Here is a 19376-nt window from a genome sequence, read left to right as displayed (position 1 = left end):
CACACCCTTCATACTGATACCAAACTCAAATCAATTAACGACGAAGCCAAAATATTTTACAAAAGATTCCATTCCAAACTAAATAACCACCCGAATGATCTCATAAAAACTTATCTTCTCTCTCCATACCTGGTAATCCCCCCAGACGCCTGAAGCGTAAGTGGTGTCGTGATCTCTTAAGATAAGCTTAAATTAATAAAACTCATAGAAAGTGCCATCGATGGGTGGCTTCTTTCATCAAATTTCCATGTCAATCTTTGTAACTCTCATCATATATGCTTATTGTGTCTAGTCGATACAGATTGTGTATTACGCTTAAAAATTAATAAGAAAAAAAAAAAAAAAATATTTTGTTTAGATGAAAGTTTAGATGAGCGGAGAAGTGGATAAACTTTTCGCGGGGTAACCCAGTACCACTGCACTCCGCTCATCTAAACTTTGAATATTTATAACTCATAAACTACTCGTCCCAAATTCGATTTTCATGTATCAAAATATTAAGAAAAATCTTCTGCTTTGGAATAAAAAAAAAGTCGAGCGTGTAACAAGTACGCGGGGATGAAGTGAAACTTCTTTCAGTCATGCAACTGATATGAGGTACTTTAATAAAATAAAAAAAAATACACTTTGTCTATTGACCAAACTTTAAGTTAAATAAAATCACAATCTTTTTTGTTGTAATAATAATTCACAAATATAATACCGATAACATAGATAACATAGAAAACATAGAAACACAGAATTTATATATTATATGAAAAAATCTAATTAATATAATTAGTTGTTATTACATAGGTACTACAAAAATAATAAACTACGTTTCTATGGTACCGGTTAACCGATGCACAGCTGGTCCGTTCGGCGGCTCGTGACGGCCGACCGTTATGCCGACCGTGCCCGACCGTTGTTTATTTTTTTTGTACCCTCTGTAAAGAAGTTTCACTTCAAAAATTAAAACCCGATGTTGTCATTCAAAAAAGTAAAAAACTTATAAAATTATAAGGATAAAAAATATTTAAAAATATAATTTTTTAAGAAAAACGTTGTTTTATAAGTGACTTGAAAGTATGTAAAAAAATATTTTCAAAAAAACTTACTCTTTTTGAAATAATGCGTGTTTTTTGATAAAAGAATCACCTGGTATATGATCGACAGCCAATAAGAAGTGGTGAAGCAAAGATCGGAGAATACGTATCAAAAACTTTGCTTACATGATGATACCTATTTTATATATTTTATCATGCTTTTTATTACTAATTTTTAAATTAAAATTAAAATAGTAAAACCAAGGTTAGACAAAAACTTAAGCAATTAATTTAGGCAGAAATTCATTAAAATTTTCAGGGTGGGGGGGGGGTTAACATTTTTAACATCAATGTGAGCGGGGGTTTCGATATCAAATAACTAGAAAACTGTATATTTTTTTGAGGGTGAATGGGCTATTTGGGAGGGAGCTCAATCAAGTAGTTTATTTTTTACAATTCTTAAAAAATATCAATGTTTTTAGAAGAAAATGTATTTGAAACGTAATAATTTTTTTCAAAATATTAACTTTGAGAATTTTCTGACACAAGTATATTTGATCATATTTATCCATATCATTTTCATAATTTTTGTCATATTATTATGTTTAACAATAATTGTCTTTAACTAGTATCAATTTTTACATTTATTTTTTAGGCCTTTCTGTTATACTATGTGTACAAAAAATCAACTTAAGCAATTGCCATGCAACTGATTTATAATAACAACTAAAAATAATAACTTTCTAAATATGCTACAGTATTATTTTTCATACTATTCATAATTGTCTGACTAATTTCGATGAAAAAAAATATGTTTAAAATTATAAAAAAACTAATTTCGTTTTTTAAATGTTTATATAATTTGTATACATTTATTTTCTTTAATTTTTTTGCAAGTAATCAATTGGCCTATCAAACTGAAATATCAAGTTCTAAGTCAAATGACGAGTTGGAACTTATTAATCAGAAACATAATTCAATAGTGACAGTATCTGTAAAAGATACAAATAAGGATAAAGCCAAAAGTCTATACGAATATAAATGTAGAGCACAGAAAGTAATTTTAAAAAACCTTCAAACATATACCATACAGGGATTGTTATATTTTGTTTTTATACTATACTTGTTGTAGATTACAAATGGACAAAACTCGAATAAAATAAACAACACACTTCCAAGCGATGAGCCGATCGTGAAATTAGAAAATTTTGATAGTATTCTTGAAAAAAGTGTTTTTGTTAGTAATATACCTATTTAATTAAAATCTAATATGAAATCGATTAAAAAATAGCGAACTAAAAGAATTTTTTCTGATGCAACTCTGGTTGCTACCATAATTGATTTGATAAGAAATCAACGACATACTGGTTTAAAATTATAAAAATACACATGGGATTATTTTTTCTTTTTGTATAGGATTTGGAACCAGAGGATTGGGACATCTTGTACATGGAAATGTCGAAACACATTAAAGCCGAGCCGGATATTCTGTGTTAAAAAGATAAAAAAAAATTATGAATCAATTATGAAAATCATTAAAGTTAAACATAACAACATTTACACATAATATGCGACATATTATATATTAATTTTTCTCTGTGTTCTATATAAAATAAATGTAACTTATATAGCTACATGGATTATATTGTATATATATTTGACAATATAATAATTCCAAGGACCTAGGCACAATAATTTTTTTCATACTATTTAAAGAAAATTAAGAATATAATATTAAATTTAATATTGTATAATGCTTCATAATCTAAAAATTAGTACTACCCTCTCTGGAAAACAAATTAGGTCCGCCCTATAGGCGTGCGCACTTGGTGTCCGAGTAATTATTAAAGCTTAAATTTTTGTATTTTCTGAATGAGAGAGGATTTATTTTGTTCTATGGAATCTAGTGTCATGTTTTTAACGAAGAGATCTGATGATCCTTTGATTTGGTGGAGAGTAGTAGACTATAGTGCCCAGTGCTGCAATTAGGATTCTTGGGGCCCAGGGCAAAGTCAATGTATGGGGCGCTAAGGTCTATGTATATAATATTTTTTAATAGGTTACCTATAAAAAAATAAATAATGGTGGTGATTTTTTTTTTAAAAAAGCCTAAAAATATAATGTGAAGGCCCAGTGTATTGTAATATAACTACACATTTAGTGTTATTTTTTTTATCATAAATATTAATTAAAGATTTCCATAAAAGCTTTCCTTTTCTCATGAAAGTAACTCAATAACAATAAAACAATAAAAAGAGAGGCCCCGTTCTAATACAACAAACTAGATAGTACAATAAATTATAAAAATAAATATTTTTATTTAAATGTTTTGTTTCATTTAAATATGAAATCATAATGCAATTATTTAAAAATTTTAAAATAGATGCGGGGCGCCGTCGGGGCCCCCTGAGCCAACGATTAGCAGCGGTCCTTTACAGGGGCATTGCCCCGGCTGCCTCTGCGGTTGTTGCGACACTGGTAGTGCCTCGAGTTTTGACCAACTGGATTTTGATATGTTGGCTCTCCATGCAAGCCCTGCGTAAGTTATGATAGGTCTGATAAAAATTTTAAACATGAATAATTTAGAATTGATTGATAAAGAGCTACGTTTATTTATAGAGGGAAAAGAGAGAACTTTGCACTTTTTGCTTTGGAGACAACATTTTTGACGAGGGATGAAAAATTTAGGTTTTTGTCTCTTAGGTTTTAGGGTTATAGTGGCTCCAGCGTATTTGACTTTGTTTTACCATTTTGTGAGAGTGTCTTCAAATTTAAGGCATTCGCCATCTTGAATTTGTTTGTTATTGAACATGATTGATGCGGTCTTAAGTGGATTGATAATAATATTTCACTGGTGAAACCACTGAATTGCAATGTCCACTTGTAACTGCAAGATGTTGATTGCACAGGAATTATTTTTGCTAGTTGTAAGGGCTTGGATTCCATATCTATTTCATATTTTTGCTATTCGGTGATATATAGAGGCTTTGGGGAAGGCACACGTGCAGAGTGGAGGTGTATATCAAGCAGGGCAGGTGAATTTTCAGATGAAAGCTCACTTGTGAGATTTTCTAGATGATATCCAAGACAACCTGCCTTTATAATGGCAATGTCAAGAGAATCGGTGCTTTGATTGAGCTGGATGACGCGTTGGTGATTTTGGAGCAGTAACTATTAAGTCTAATCTAGTGTCCATGTATCTGAATAGAGTTCTACTTGCTATGTTGGTCGAATTGATATTCCATGCTTGATTTTTGGCATGAAGATCGTTTGTTATAATAATATTTTGGCCCAAATTTAGGATGTTATCCAAGATTACCGTTAAGAGGGGGTTATTGGACTTGTGTACATCGCAACTAGGATAAGTTACTCGCCGGAAATCTTAAATTGAATTCCCGTGTTTGTGATGGATGTTATATTGATCTTGATGTGATGGTGGATACATTTTTTGTTCATTAGGACTGCTGTGCCTCTCGCTCGAGGACGGCCATCTAAAAGAGGTTTATTTTTCGAGTATATGATGAAGTTTGAAAGTTTGAATTTACGGTTAGAAGACAGGTGGGTCCTGTTTAACAGGACTATGGACTATGGTAACATTTTTCCTTTCAACTAGATCGAGGAGTTCAATACGCTTCCGAGTAAAGCCTCGAGAGTTTCAAAACATAATTCTGGTATCAGGCATTGTGAGATAGAAAGAGGAGAAGCAGTTAGAGTAGAGATGTTAAATGTACTATGCACAGTGTTTAATGTCAGTACGGTTTACATCGCTGATTGATCAATTTTTGGGTTTATGGGGAAGGTACTGTTGTCTTTGTAATGATCTCCCCTATCCATTGCCGTACTTGCAGGGTTCATACGTCAAATGAGGAGGATTTAAATTCGTCTCTAAACCCCCGAAATAGTATGATTCATGTATACTGTGCTGTGATTGGTGGTCCTGAAAAGGACCGTTTTATGTCATGACGGTTGCTCTGTTACAAAAGTATATTGATCATGTTTATATGGTGCGGTAGGTTATGTTACCGACCGTCTCGTGTAGAAAATAATTCTCAGTCTTAGGTATCACGTCGTATTCTTTATATATTAGGTATAAGGAACCGAAAGATGGAAAGACAATGAGTGGAGAATTGACAGTGCTATTGTCTGTATATGTTCAACTTCATAAACTTTATACTTAAAAAGACGTATGCTTGTTCCTTTATTTAATAAATCTATGTTCAAACTCTACAAGTACGAGGCTACGGTCAACCGACTTGTAACAGTTCCAAGTTCTTGTAAAAGGTACTTGTTGACGGTTAGAGATGAAATTAAAGACTGACTAAGTTTGCTTTGCTTTGATTTGTTTGCAAGCCGAAGCTATGTTTTGAAGTTTCAGGCAGTTTGCCTTTTACTTATGTCTAATATATAATGGTGGGTTTATATTGCTGTAAGCGGTCGGGGACGGCGTAGCTTGATTTGAGAGGCGGTTAATGTACCTAGTTCTCTTATGTGGGTAAAAGTTGATTGGGCGTTTCGATGAAGGAATACCTTTGTAGCTCTCTCTGCTTCATTGCGAATAGAAACAATGGGTGGATTAAGGATTCCATTGTTTCTAGTAAGGAAGTGGGCACCAGCGATGATATGTATAGCTACGTTTTGAACCGCCTCAATGCTTCTCCAATTTGACTCACTTATGAGTGGACCCCAAGCTGTAGCAGCGTATAGGAGAATTGGTCTGATGTAAGTTTTGTATATGGAGAGTCTGGTTAGGATCAATATTCGAGATTTACTGTTTAGGATCGGGTACAGTGCAGCTCTGGCTTGCTTGGCTTTATGAACCCAAGAATCAACGTGATGGTGTAGCCGAAGTGTTTTGTTCAAGGGTGACACCGAGATAAGTAGCCCTATTTTTCCAAACGATTGGGGTGTCATGTATTTTAATTTGACATCTGGGCACATTTTGACTACTCCCGAAGAGTACTGAAACTGTTTTCTGGGTGTTTAGTTTTAGGCGACATTTTAAAATCCAGTCAGTTGCTGTTGTGACCTGTCTTTATAAACGGATTATTGCTATATTCTTTGAAGTGTTGCTGGAATAAAACATCGTGTCGCCAGCGAATAGAGACGTGGACACATATGGTGTGGCCGGGAGATCGTTTATATAATGGATGTATAGAAGGGGGGAGAGACATGAGCCTTGTGGGACACCTGCTTCTATTCTTTTTTCTGTAGATGTATGGTCAGAGATTTTGATTTTGAAGGTCCGGTCTGACAAAAAGGATTATATGATTTTTACTAGAGGAATGAAGGGGCTGTTTACATTGTCTGAAGTTTGTGAATTAGTCCATCGTGCCAAACTCTGTCAAAGGATTTTTCCATGTCTAGGAATATGGCTACGGTGTGTCTGTGGTTGTTAGTATTGATTACCGGATCGTCGATGAGTTTGGAAAGTTGGGTTGTCGTTGAATGCCCATGTCTGAACGCGTGTTGCTCTGCTCTAGGCTTGATGTGTTTCATGAGGAGGTTTTGAAGCACTTTCTCGAATACTTTGGACATTGTAGTAAGTAATGATATTGACCGATAGTTATTTGGTAAACTGTGATGGTTTGGGAATCATAACTATTGTAGCATTTTTCCAGGGTTTGGGAAAATTGGAATGCGTAAGGAATGCGGTGAAAATATTATTTAAGCTAACAATAGCAGAAGCAGGTAGGTGTTTGAGTGCAGTATTCGGTATGTTATCGCAGCCTGGAGCTTTGCTGGATGGTAGGTTTTTTATTATTTCCCATACTTCCTTGGGGGAAGTGAACAGAGTTGATTTGGTTGTACTTCTATTGAGCTCTTCAATTGAGTGTGTGACTTCTGAGAGGTTAGATTAGTTAATCCCCTGATTAGGAGTGAACTGCTCTTTCATTGTATCAGCAAATAGTTCTAGTTTGGATTTGGTGTCATACATTTTTTGGCCATTGATAGACTTCAATGGAGCAATTGCTGGTTTTTTGTGGAGTAGGCGACGATTTAGTTTATAAAGTGAACGGTCTTGGAAGTTGAGGGTGCTTGTGAATTTGTCCCATGTTAATTGGTGGTGTTCCTTTAGGAGGGTTCTGACGTACGTGATTTGGGAATTTAGCATAGACTTGACTGCCGGATCCCTTGTACGTTGCCAGTCCTTCCTTAGGTTCCGTTTGATGGTAATCTCTTGTAAAATCTTGGTTGGGAGTGGCTCGGAGACCTGGGTTTGGTTCGTAGAGTATGAACATTCCAAAATTGCTGATTGGATGGTTGAGGTAATTAATAAGACCTCGTTATCAATTTCTGAGAGAGTCACCATGTTGATTTTCTGTTTAGGATATTTACGCAGTAATACTTGTTTGAATTATTTGCACAGTTCTCTTCTTGGCTACTGGAGGGTTGCTATTGTTATGGGAGAGTCGCTTATAGTCATAGACTAAGTTTTGGAAATGTAATGGTATATATACCCATTTGGATCACTATAGCTGTTGCTGATTGGTTGTAAGGTGTTAGTATGACGAGCCATCATCACACCGTTGCTTAATGGTTGTCATTAGCACGCTGAGGTTTTTTCTCGTCATACCGTTGAAACTTTGTTGTGTCTTATATTTGTTGAATGTGGTTATTGGTTGTTTGTGGTCCTGAAAAGGACCGTTTATGTCGTACATTTTCTGTGGGTTTTTATTCCTTGGGCTTTTTGCAATTCAGTTTTAGGATATATTTGGTAGAACTCTTTTGAATGTGTTGTAAATTCCAAAAACAAGACTTAAAAGCTCTTATTAGATATTAATATGTTATAATATATATATATATAAAAACAATTTAAAAATAGAATAATTTTATTAACAATTTAAAACTTGATACTCCATAACATTAAAAACTTACGTACATCGAACATAATTAAATAACATTATTTTCATATAATACGACAAGTTTTGGGGATATTGTTCCATCAAATTACACTTTATATTAAAAATCTTAAAATAAATAAAATAATTGTACGATAAAGATGATTTCTCACGTTTAACAATTTATGAGTTTCGTCTGGATAAAACTAAAATATTAAATTAATATTTCTGTTAGAATTCGTCCTATGAGTATAGACATTTAAAACACATACTTGCTGATGAAATGTTATAGCATTATGTTGTAGTTCTTTGGATAACATTACGGAGTGTTGAAAATGAACATTAAGGTCAGCAAGTCCATGAATAACCATATATTTTTTGTTATGTAAACCGTCAGAATTTTCTATGAAACTAGCATTTCGATAACTCTCAACATTTTGGTTGTACGTATCCATAAGTCGTTCGGTGAACATTGAGTCTGAAAGTTAGTTTAAATAAAGATTAAAATATAACATTGGTCCATTGGTTAAAGGCATTTGTTATCTACTCTGTGCACGCACTTTATAGTTATTTTAATTATCTAATATCGTCATAGGTTCGTCAGCAAGTATATATATTATAGAGGTATAGGTAAAACGTATTTAATATTAATTTTACCTTAAAATAACTAATAAGCCTTATACCATTACAGGGGCATGATCACGGGGGGGAGGGTCATGGGGTTCAAGCCCCCCTCCCCCATTGACCGTATAATTTTTATTTTTTATTACAAAACAATGCTACTTGTACTAATTCGACAAGTACAATGTACTTGTCGAATTATATTATCATACAATTTCCCAATTCGTATTTTATAGTTAAATGCTTCCAATTTCGAATATGTACACTGCCCCGCAGTTGCCGATACTTTTAATATATATTTAATAGGTACTCAAAATATAAATTTGTTTTTTAGGCTTTCAGTGTTTATTTTCTGGAACTTATTCAGAAAACTTTGATGAACTTGTTGAATTTTACCTCGATACTGATAAGCTAACAGTTAAAAGCTTAAAGCTGAACTACATATAATCTATAATAAATTGAATTTGTTGTTGATTAAAAAAAAAAAAAAATGGTCGTTAGGTAAAAGACTAGCTTCTTCAATTTTACTTGAACCCCCCCCCCCCCTCACATAAATTTTCTGAGCACGCCCCTGTACCATTACCACCCTATATGTTACGTAGCAAACACTGCAAACCCAGGTAAACAAATCTTATCTCACCTTCGACCAACTCTATTAATCATAAATTATGACTAACGGAAAGCTGAACTTAAGTATAATTTTTTTTTGTTTCTTAAATCCTACCCACATGCAGTTATAACGCAGTCATAGAAAATAAATCATCGATAACCTATAAGTCTTTATCTATACCTACTAATATTATAAAGAGGAAAGGTTTGGATGTCTGTAACGAACAAACTAAAAAACTACTGGACCGAATTCAAAAATTCTTTCATCATTAAAATGCTCCATTATCCCTGAATGACATAGGTTAATTTAAAAAGTCTGACTGCTGAGCTATTTTACCTAGTCTAATATAGGTAATAAAATAACAGATGGACCGGAAACTATAATAATAAAAAGTGGGTAAGTGGATGTCACTCTGCTGTACAGTAGGTTACAAGTGGGTCATTATGTAATGGATTGTATTAAACTTGAATTCAATGATATGATATCATTGTATAAGAAAAAAGATTCTGAGCGGAGACGGTTTTTCAGTGTGGATATTTGATATTGTTATTAATTATTATATATCATGTAAGTTGAATTAATATTGATTAAAATAAAATATAATATAATATTAAAAAAAAAGTTAATATAATATTATTATGTTTTATTCATTTCTATGGTAATAAACAAAGCGTTAGAAATTAAAATCCCATTTTTAGCGGTTTTTCGTAATATTTCTGTGGTTTTTCCCGTGGCGTTAAATTACTATTGATAGAATCGAAAAATGACCTCTCTAAAGTACCATCTTTATCCAATTTGATAAAAGATAAAATACTATATGTTGAAAAGAAAGCACACCTTCTGGTAGAAATTTCGTATACAGGATTTAAAAAAAAAATAAAAAATAAAAATAAACACTATTGTAAAACCACTAGCTTCCTCGCTCCGCTCAGAATCTAAAATAATAATAAAAGATAAAAGGAAATTAATTTATACAAAACCATAATATATCCAGTCCGTGATAGGTGATACGGACAATGCGCATTTAAATACATCCTCGACATCCTTGGCTAAAGCCATACCGGCCATGTAGCCACCATAACTCCATCCCCAAATACCGACTTTGTTTTTGTCAACAAACGACATATTGCTTGATAGAAATCTGTTGAGTATATTTATTAACTAGCAATAGTTTAATAATAGAAGTGCTTATCAATATAACATAATATATAAGTCGATCTATATTACTTCTATATTAATAAAAATCAAAAGCTGTTAATAAACACAATTTACAGATACAATATTCATAGTAGATATGCATAAACGCTTTGTGATATGATAATTAGATGACTACAGTTAATTCAAACACATTAAAGGAGCATAAATATTTAATCGATTATTTCGTGGCACGTAAATTGAAAATATAATCAACTAATAATAAATTTAAACGCTTGTGCCATATAGCTATGTAGGTACTAGGTAGTATTGCAGTAGGTATGCAATAGTTCAAACAAATATATTATTATTAATATTATACAGATAATTCATATTGTATTAATGAATATATTATAGTAAATTCCTGTTACAACGAATACCGATACAACGAAAAATCTCGTTATAACGAAAGTCATAGAAGTTCCCTACCTAAAACGCTTTTTGAAAGCCGTTACAACGAAATTTCCGTTATAAAGAAAAAAAATTCAGTTCCTAGGAGTTCGTTGTAACGGTATTATACTGTATATAGATAATGATTTTTTAATTGGATTGGAAACTTTTTTCCGTATGCTTATGTTATAAATTATAATACGGATAATAAAATATAATTTATTAATAATTTACTTCAATTTATATATTATTATTTATTACAAACCGCACACTCCTTATGATACGGTGGCGTATGCATAACTCAAGCCCTCCAAATTCAAACGCCTATAGTCACGCATACATTTAAGTTTACAATTATATACAAATAAAGTGATTCACCAACCAGACTAACCCTCATTTTTTTCATAAATAAAGAACTTTTTCAAATTTAAGTATATTAAGACCATGTTTTGTATTATTTAGATAGTTCATACAATATTTTAAGGAACATACTGTGCCATGTGGAGATGCAAGCTGTTTTTTTTTTTTTCATATGAGAACAAACCTTTGTAACCTATAGGTAGGTACCTACTGTAAATTATTAAGTTGATAATTTTTTTAATTCTGATTTATCTAAATCGACATTTTAACAAGTAGTTTCTAATGTGTTAATATGTATATAGATATACAAAAGATAAAAGTATTCTTAAAACTAGTATTACAAAAATATAAAACAGATTATTATGATATATTGGATTCGAGATTTTTCTACTAAGATATTTTGACAAATAATTATAATAATATGTTGATATATAAATAATAAAAACACAAGTTTCTAAATCATCATAGCGTCTATATCTTCTAAACCTATCGTGGGCTTGCGATGACTTAAGTACACAAAGTTAAATAACTCAAAAACTACTTGTTCGAATTTTGATTTAGATACATCAACATTTTCGAAAAATGCATATAAATTAATGTCATGTATTAACTCTAAAAACACTTGTTCGTGGAATTTTGTTTGTTTTACGTGGACACATATTTTTACCTCTGAAAATGATCGGTATAATTTCCTCTTAACAAGTTATGATACAATTAGGCATTAAGGGGGCGACTGAAGTGACTACCCCAGAAAGACTCCCTTTTAGGAGCTGAACAATTTAAATATCTACCTAATGATCGATGTACGATATACCTACTTATATCAGTTTTAGTTTTGTAAATATGTTTTTTATTAAGGTAACTTATTAACTTTTTTGTGGTTATCACCTCATAACAACCTTCCAAAGTATAAAGATCTCAATTACCTAAATATCGAGGATGAATTTAGCTTTTTTACAAAATCTTAAAAACTACGGTACGCTATTGTCAGTGTTTGGACTTATCTAGATAAATTTATCTAGATGAATATCTAGATAATTATTTGTACATCTTTTATCTTATCTAGATAAATAGTTACAAGGTATCTAAACGTTCATCTTAGATAATTTTTTTACTAATCTAAATAAATTCATCTAGATACATTTTTTATTGATAAAAATCGCGAAATTGTACTAAATTTTTAAATATTTATACAGATTCTCAAACAAAGTTTATGGTTTATAAATAATGTAATTATTTTTATTTATATCATTATAATTATTATGTTTCTAGTGCTCAACTAAAATATACTAAAATTTATAACCATTTAAAAAATAATTGTATCTTTTTTTTTATCTAGATAAAAAAGTATTTATCTTTATCATTATCTAAATAAATATGAATTAAGTTATCATTTATCTCTATCTAGATACATTTGAGTTTTATTATCTTTATCTTTATCTAGATAAAAAAATACTTATCTAATAAGAACACTGGCTATTGTTGATTAATAGTTTTAGAAAATATTTATATTTTCATAGACAGAAATAATGATTTAAAATGGTTTTCATATGGGTCCAGGGGCGTATTTATGGAGACGAATATGAGCACAAATCCGCCGCCATGGCTCTTTAATACATGTGTATTATTATATTATAATTATTACATCGTGATCTGTAAGCTAAAATTCTTCTCATCCGCCCCCTACAAAAAATACTAAATACTCTACTGTATGAGACTATGGGATGGAATGGAATTACGTTAATTTTATTTTGTAAATAACAACTTATGAGGAACCTTTTATTTTATTTCAAGCTTTTGAACTTGAAAAAAAATAATAGGTATCATTACAAATCGAAAATAAACTTCAAATATTTGTAAATAGCTCAAAATATTATCATATCTATAAGTTTCCCAATTATTTTGAAAATTAGATGCTATTTCTACTAGAAACCACTCTTAATGTTGAAGTTGAATCATTTTTAACACAAGTGGACATTATATATTCTTAGACATAGCTTTTGAGCTATATTATATTATAATTTATTATGGTGTACCTATTTCTTCAAAATCTTAGTTGGTATTTTTGTTTTATCATCTTTACATTTTGCCATTCATTAATCATAATATATATATACCATACACGAAAATAAAGTATTTTGACCAAAAAATGTATTTATTAAAAACATCGAACAATTTAGTGTTTTTATTCAAATAATTGAAACCCGGTAACGAAATTAAATCATTATAACTACCTATCATAAATTTAAAAAATAAATCAATTTACTGTTAGATTAGGTCATACCTGTATGGATATATCTATGCATAAAGTCTATAGTTTCAAAATGGAAGCATTTTATAGATGATATTTTACTTACTTTGCGATAGTCATTTGATCATAGATTTCAACTGTACCCAATTTCTTATAATTTGCGAATAGTGTATTACTACCTCTTCGTCCTGTGCCACGACCATCAACTTCAGCCACAACAATGTCATGGTTTATACTTAAATACATGTTCAGATCTAAGTTGAATTCGTCCAATGCTATATTAAACGTTGGGCCGCCATAACTATATCAATAATAAATATTGTAATAAATTATTTTTAATTTTTTAATGCGTCTGATGATTTTAAATATAATTTAAAATGATACTTCTATAATACAAGTAGGTATATCTCCTATAATACACTATACAGGATGGAAGTATGGAACCTGGTAAGTGGTAAGTGATTACTGATTAGTCTTAAATTACATACACCAACCCATAAATTACGAACAGAGTATAATGAAATTAGTATAAACCACGAACTCGAAGTAGTCCAAAAGTGTTTACATTAAAGACTTAAGTACAAATTCACTCAGAGGTTATACTTATTGAACTAATCACCCAATAATCTAGATGGTTCAGATGCATCACTTAATAATGGTACATAATTTATCACATTTTAATGTTATACTTAAAGATAACGGTTCGTAATATTATAATGTTCGATGGTTTTTACTTTTTAATAGATATTATCAATGTAATATTTATTCCAGTTCAAATAGAGACAGTCAATCAATATATTATTATTTATTATACACACTATACAGTTTATATCTTTTTTTAAGTATTCATATTATACGATACACCAATTTGTTAATACTATCGCCAGCTATAAACATATTTATCTATCGACCTAATCAATGCATTGCTCTGTCCGATACTGTTTGAGATAATATAATAATATGATTATATATAAAGGTATATGTAATATAATAATATGAGGTAGCACCATGATGATACTATAAGATACTTTTATATTATGTACATTGTACAATCTACATTTATTTTTATCATATTATTTTAAAATTAATTAATCAAAGTGTTCATAACTGTATGTTTTTATTTTGTTTATTTTAAGTATCCAAAGTTGTGCTACATGAAATAAATATTATTCGCATTCGTTGCGGCATTCGTTTGGGCGAATAACCCAACATTTACCTGAGTGGCTAAGTAGAGTATATAATATCATCTGGGTGAGATATTAAGCACATATAATTTGGGTAAATTTATATTTATATTTATCGTATAAATAGGTACCTACATATAGAATTTCTCGAGTTTATAGGGATGGATTCGAAGGGGAGCTAGGGCCTAGGGCGGAGCCACCCCCCCCCCCCAATCAGTATTTCTAAACAATTGTATACTCTTAAAAACAAAATTACAAGAAAAAATCATATTATAATATCGACATTTTCTGAAAATTATGACTTTCTCCCTAGACAGCTATATGTCTCTAGAGCCACCACTGTTGGTTTAGTATGCAATTGTATACTCTTATTAAACAGAAATTACAACTTTTATAACATTGACTACCTACATAGATCGTGTATAGGTGATAATAATTTTAAAGTACTCAAAGGTAGTCTAGTAGTCAGGTGCATAGCAGTTAGGTTGTAATTAACACACTGATTCGAGACATTTATTGAAACCAGTGGCGTATTTAGGGGGGTGACCCCCTAGGCCAGGGCCCATAGTGAAATTGCAGGTTCAATCAAACCATTGCATGTATATTTGCACTGTTTACAGTTTTTCACCATGATTAAGTTAGCCGGTTGATTAAAATCGTTTTTAAGGAATCAACAAGGAAATGTTATATTGTCAGTACTTGCTTTGATGACTTATTGACTTTGATGTTAAATTCATAGTAAGATAACATAAAAATATATAAATTACACTGTCATTATTTTTAAAAAAAGAACCAAAAAATTAATTTTACATAGGAATTATAAAATTAAATTGCGCAATTTATATTTGTACTGTATATATTTAAATGTCATAATTATAACCACCCTAAAAAATGTATAATTATGGCCATGTTAGTCGTGCTATGCTTGTCTAAGTGATGACTGATAAATCGGCCCATAGTGAATATAATTCGTATATACGCCACTGATTGAAACGTATAAAGTAAAATTCTCAAATACTGTATAAAGAAACGTTGTAACAATGTAACGGTCATATTAGTTATTATAGTAAATACTAAATTTCATAGTTATCTTTCAACAGCATTGTTAATTTAACTTTTGTTTTAACACATATTTTTATAATATAATACATTAATACCTACTTACGTGTAAATTAATAACGGATATTTATTGCCCGATGAAGTATCAACTGTCGGTGGAATTAACAATTTGACACGAGCTTCACAGCCATCAGTAAGTGGAACGTTAAAAAATGTCACACGAGGTAAAGCGACATTTTTTAATTCTGTAGTCAGTTTTTTATTTGTTTCCCAAGCAGTAATATGATCTCCATTCTTGAATTACAAAAATACATATTTTTATATTGGTAGAATGGTAAATAAATATTAAAGATAAAAACTATTGACTAAACTGCAAATATATTATGTATATTAAGTATATTATAAAGTGGCCTAATATTATTTTAGTTATTTGGATAATATATAAGTTAATACTTAATTTTACATTGTCAAATTTATTTTCATTATTTTTTAAGCATAAACTCATGGTTACATTTTGTTTTGGTTATTTATTTAATTTATATTTTTTTATTAATTTATTACTTTTCTATTTAATTAAAATAATGATTCTTTTATGATAATTTATAATAATTATTATAGATACCTAAACTGAATTAAATAAAATAATGTAATTTTTCGGTTAAAATTAAAACATTAAAATCTATTTGAACATCACAATATATATTACGATATCATGGCTTAATGTTAATCGATAAACATATTATTTTATTTTATTCCCAAGATATATTTGTTATATTTTAAATAAAACTCGCGCACGTCATGTACCTATTTAATATATTTTATACTAATCAGCATAATATGTAGGTACCTATCTGAAAGTCAATTATTGTGGTAAACGAGAGTAAATTACTGAACTATAACATTTAACTATAATTATTGTAAAAAAACTATTTCTTAGTCCACAAACTATATATGTGTATTATATCTACACTATATTATGATTAAGACAGAATTAGCTAATAATCATACAAGTGCATACAGTTTTCATTATGTTCACGTAAGGTATGTTTGGCCCCGTACATATGTGTGCGTAATAAGTATTTTTTTCACTGAGCAATGCTTTGCTGAAAGTGCATCCCGTGTTACAGGTTAAACATTCTGGTTTGGTCGGCTTTTGATTCAAATCTATAAGCACTCTGTACACGTGTTGTACTTCGGAACTGTGCTCTATGTTGGATAAATAATATCTGGAAAAATTATCACAGCAGATAATATTATTATACGACAAATGGTTTGTCCAAAAAAATTTAAGGATAAATTTAAAAAAGAAAAACGATTATTATCAATTTATACCAATATAACCTAGGTAAAAATAATTATTAGGTATATCGTTTAATAAAATGTAATAATATATGATTTTAATAATCATCGTTGGCTTCAAACTTCGATGGTTGCAAAGTTATATGAGATAGGTATAATATGTTAAGATAATATAATATATCTTAACATATTATAAAACAAAGTCTCTTTTTCTCGCTGTATGCTTAGATCTTAAAACTACGCAACAGATTTGGGTTCGGTTTTTTTTTAATTGATAGAGTGATTCAAAAGGAAGGATTATATATATTATTTAACAAGCACCCAAAGGAGGTGCTCAGACAGGAATTTTGAGATGTACGATAGACATTTTTGTTCATTAATGGTTGGTATAGAAACAAACAAATAAAAAATATTCAAGTTAAAAAAAAATAAATCTTAATCTTAATAATGTCCCGCGGCTGTCTGTCTGTATGCTTAGATCTTTAAAGCTACGCAATGGATTTTTATGCGGTAGTTTTTAATTGATAAAGTGATTCAAGAGAAAGGTTTATATGTATATAACATGCAAAATATAGTAGAAAAACACTGCCCCTTTTTTTATGTACGAGTATATCTCGAAAAGTACTCTACTTATTTTTAATACGGTCTTCACTAATAAATCGGTCGAGCCACGGGGAAGGTTTTAATGTATAATAATTTTCTTTGGTGAAATTAATTGGGTGGCCGAAAATAATGACAATCCATGTCTATATATATAAAAATAAATGTTTGTCTGTATGTCATTAAACTTCTCCTAAGCCACTGGACATTTTTTGTGTGTTTTTGAGTGAGTCCCTGAATGATTTAGATTCACAATTAGACCCAGTTGGTTCATCCCGGAGAGATGCTCAAACAGGTATTTTGATATTTACGATATAAATTTTTGTTTATAAATGGTTGCTATTGGTTATAAGAGAAATATAGGAAATTTAAAATTGGAGGGTGTATAGAGCTTGATTTTTCAACTCATATAGCCTTTAGAATGTATACAGGTAAAGAGTAGCTCACATATAATTTTTTTTAGCATACGAAAAAATAAATTTTTTTGTTAATCTAAATGGTTGCAATTCGTTACATATTATATTAATATTAGAATTAGAAGAAATATGGTATATACATTTTGTAGAAATATATTTATTAAAATACAAATCTTTGGCCTGGACAACGTCGGGCGGGACAGCTATAATTTATTTATAACATTATGAATCACGATAACGCATAAAAAAGGAAAAATGTTCTTTTATTATAATGAAATTTTCTTTTTTGTGTTTTTGTGTTATTATTTTTCTGGTAAAAGGAGTGTTTCAATTGTTTCAAAAGTTCCAAGTAACTTTTATTCGCCAATTTATTGGAAAGTGTAGGTGGGTGGTACCTATCTGATTGCTATTGGCAAATTGGAGCCTGTGATTTTCTTATTGGTTTCTTTGAACGTAAAAAAACTACTGAGAAATTCGGAAAAAAACAAATATATTTTATTTATCAAGCATTTTTGTTATTTGTCTACCTACAATAATTGTAAAAAAAAAAATAATGATCCTAAATCTTGACATTTTTTCTGAATAGTTATATGTAAAATATAAGCATTTCTATTCTATCATATATTAAATAAATGAAATATATTATGTTATATACTCCTAAAAACGGTATTATGTCAGCGGGATACTCAAATAGTAATATAGACTTGTTTAACCCCACATTACAATACTATAACATGTAGGTATATTAAACATTATCTATTTAAAATTATTATTTCAACTTACTATTATTAACTTTTAACTAATTTAAATAGCATGTTATACCTAGATGTATTAACTATTAAATGTAGTGTATTTTTTATATTTTATTTTTTACTCTATATTTTCTGTATACTGTATAGTTATATATTTGTGTGCTTATATAGACACCTACTTTTAACTTAACTGCTACGTATACATATTGTCCAACTATTTTTATTTTTTTATAATTTCCATCAATAAAAAAAATATTATTATTATATAGTACCTATGTATTTATAATTAGGGCTTACATATAATTTAATTCAAAGTCCCATTTTATGAGTTTGTCGACTTCAAATTTACCAGTGGTTATTGGCATTATTTTGCCACTTGAGATCACGCAAACATGTCTGTACATATCACCGTCGTCTTGCTCTGTTGGGTATATTAACGCAATCTGGTATTGGGGATTAATCACGAGTGACTGTTGAAAATTGAGCCAACCGTTTTTTTGTCGAAATTCCATCATCTGTCAAATACAATTTTGTAATTATATGTTATACGCATTACATTTTAAAACGATGCATTATTTTCGCTCACTTCCATAACTTCAGCCTTATTATTAGAAATATGGTAATGTACGAGATGAGATTCATTTGAATTCTGTTCATCCACATTGCAAACAAATGTTCATCGTCTGACCACCCAACTGAATATAATATTGTCTCATTACTAAAAAAAAACATTAATTTAATTCTTTTTAATTGCTTAAAATTAAGTTTCTAAGTTT

General features: G+C 30.1%; 2 protein-coding genes across 3 annotated transcripts in view; one reads left to right on the top strand and one right to left on the bottom strand.

The window, feature by feature from the left end:
- Positions 1-1783: 1783 nt before the first annotated feature.
- LOC100573183 lies at positions 1784-2623 on the top strand. Its single transcript, XM_003246074.4, has 3 exons — positions 1784-2082; positions 2158-2262; positions 2442-2623. The coding sequence occupies exons 1-3, from the start codon at positions 1825-1827 to the stop codon at positions 2520-2522; spliced, it is 444 nt and encodes a 147-aa protein (XP_003246122.3). The 5' UTR covers positions 1784-1824; the 3' UTR covers positions 2523-2623.
- Positions 2624-7856: 5233 nt separating this feature from the next.
- LOC100573274 (venom dipeptidyl peptidase 4) overlaps positions 7857-19376 on the bottom strand; it is a 27586-nt gene continuing 16066 nt past the window's right edge. Inside the window, exons 11-16 of one of the 2 annotated variants that reach the window (XM_016806359.2) lie at positions 16552-16759; positions 15640-15827; positions 13397-13591; positions 10076-10236; positions 8137-8342; positions 7857-8070 (exon numbers count right to left, since the gene is read on the bottom strand). In XM_016806359.2, coding sequence (XP_016661848.1) covers positions 7981-8070; positions 8137-8342; positions 10076-10236; positions 13397-13591; positions 15640-15827; positions 16552-16759 — 1048 coding nt within the window. In that variant the 3' untranslated portion in view covers positions 7857-7980. The remainder of the gene's footprint in view (positions 8071-8136; positions 8343-10075; positions 10237-13396; positions 13592-15639; positions 15828-16551; positions 16760-19376) is intronic. The other variant, XM_016806360.2, reaches the window with a different exon arrangement.

This window comes from Acyrthosiphon pisum, chromosome X (assembly GCF_005508785.2).
Source record: "Acyrthosiphon pisum isolate AL4f chromosome X, pea_aphid_22Mar2018_4r6ur, whole genome shotgun sequence".
In the NCBI taxonomy this organism is placed as follows: Eukaryota; Metazoa; Arthropoda; class Insecta; order Hemiptera; family Aphididae; genus Acyrthosiphon; species Acyrthosiphon pisum.
This window is presented reverse-complemented; position numbering and strand designations above follow the sequence as displayed.

Bases quoted from the DNA above. Each gene is read 5' to 3' on its own strand.
- LOC100573183 (XM_003246074.4), top strand. From the start codon at position 1,825: ATGAAAAAAAATATGTTTAAAATTATAAAAAAACTAATTTCGTTTTTT. The intron at 2,083-2,157 runs GTAATTTTAAAA...TACTTGTTGTAG, and splicing joins ATAAATGTAGAGCACAGAAA to ATTACAAATGGACAAAACTC. The intron at 2,263-2,441 runs GTTAGTAATATA...CTTTTTGTATAG, and splicing joins TTCTTGAAAAAAGTGTTTTT to GATTTGGAACCAGAGGATTG.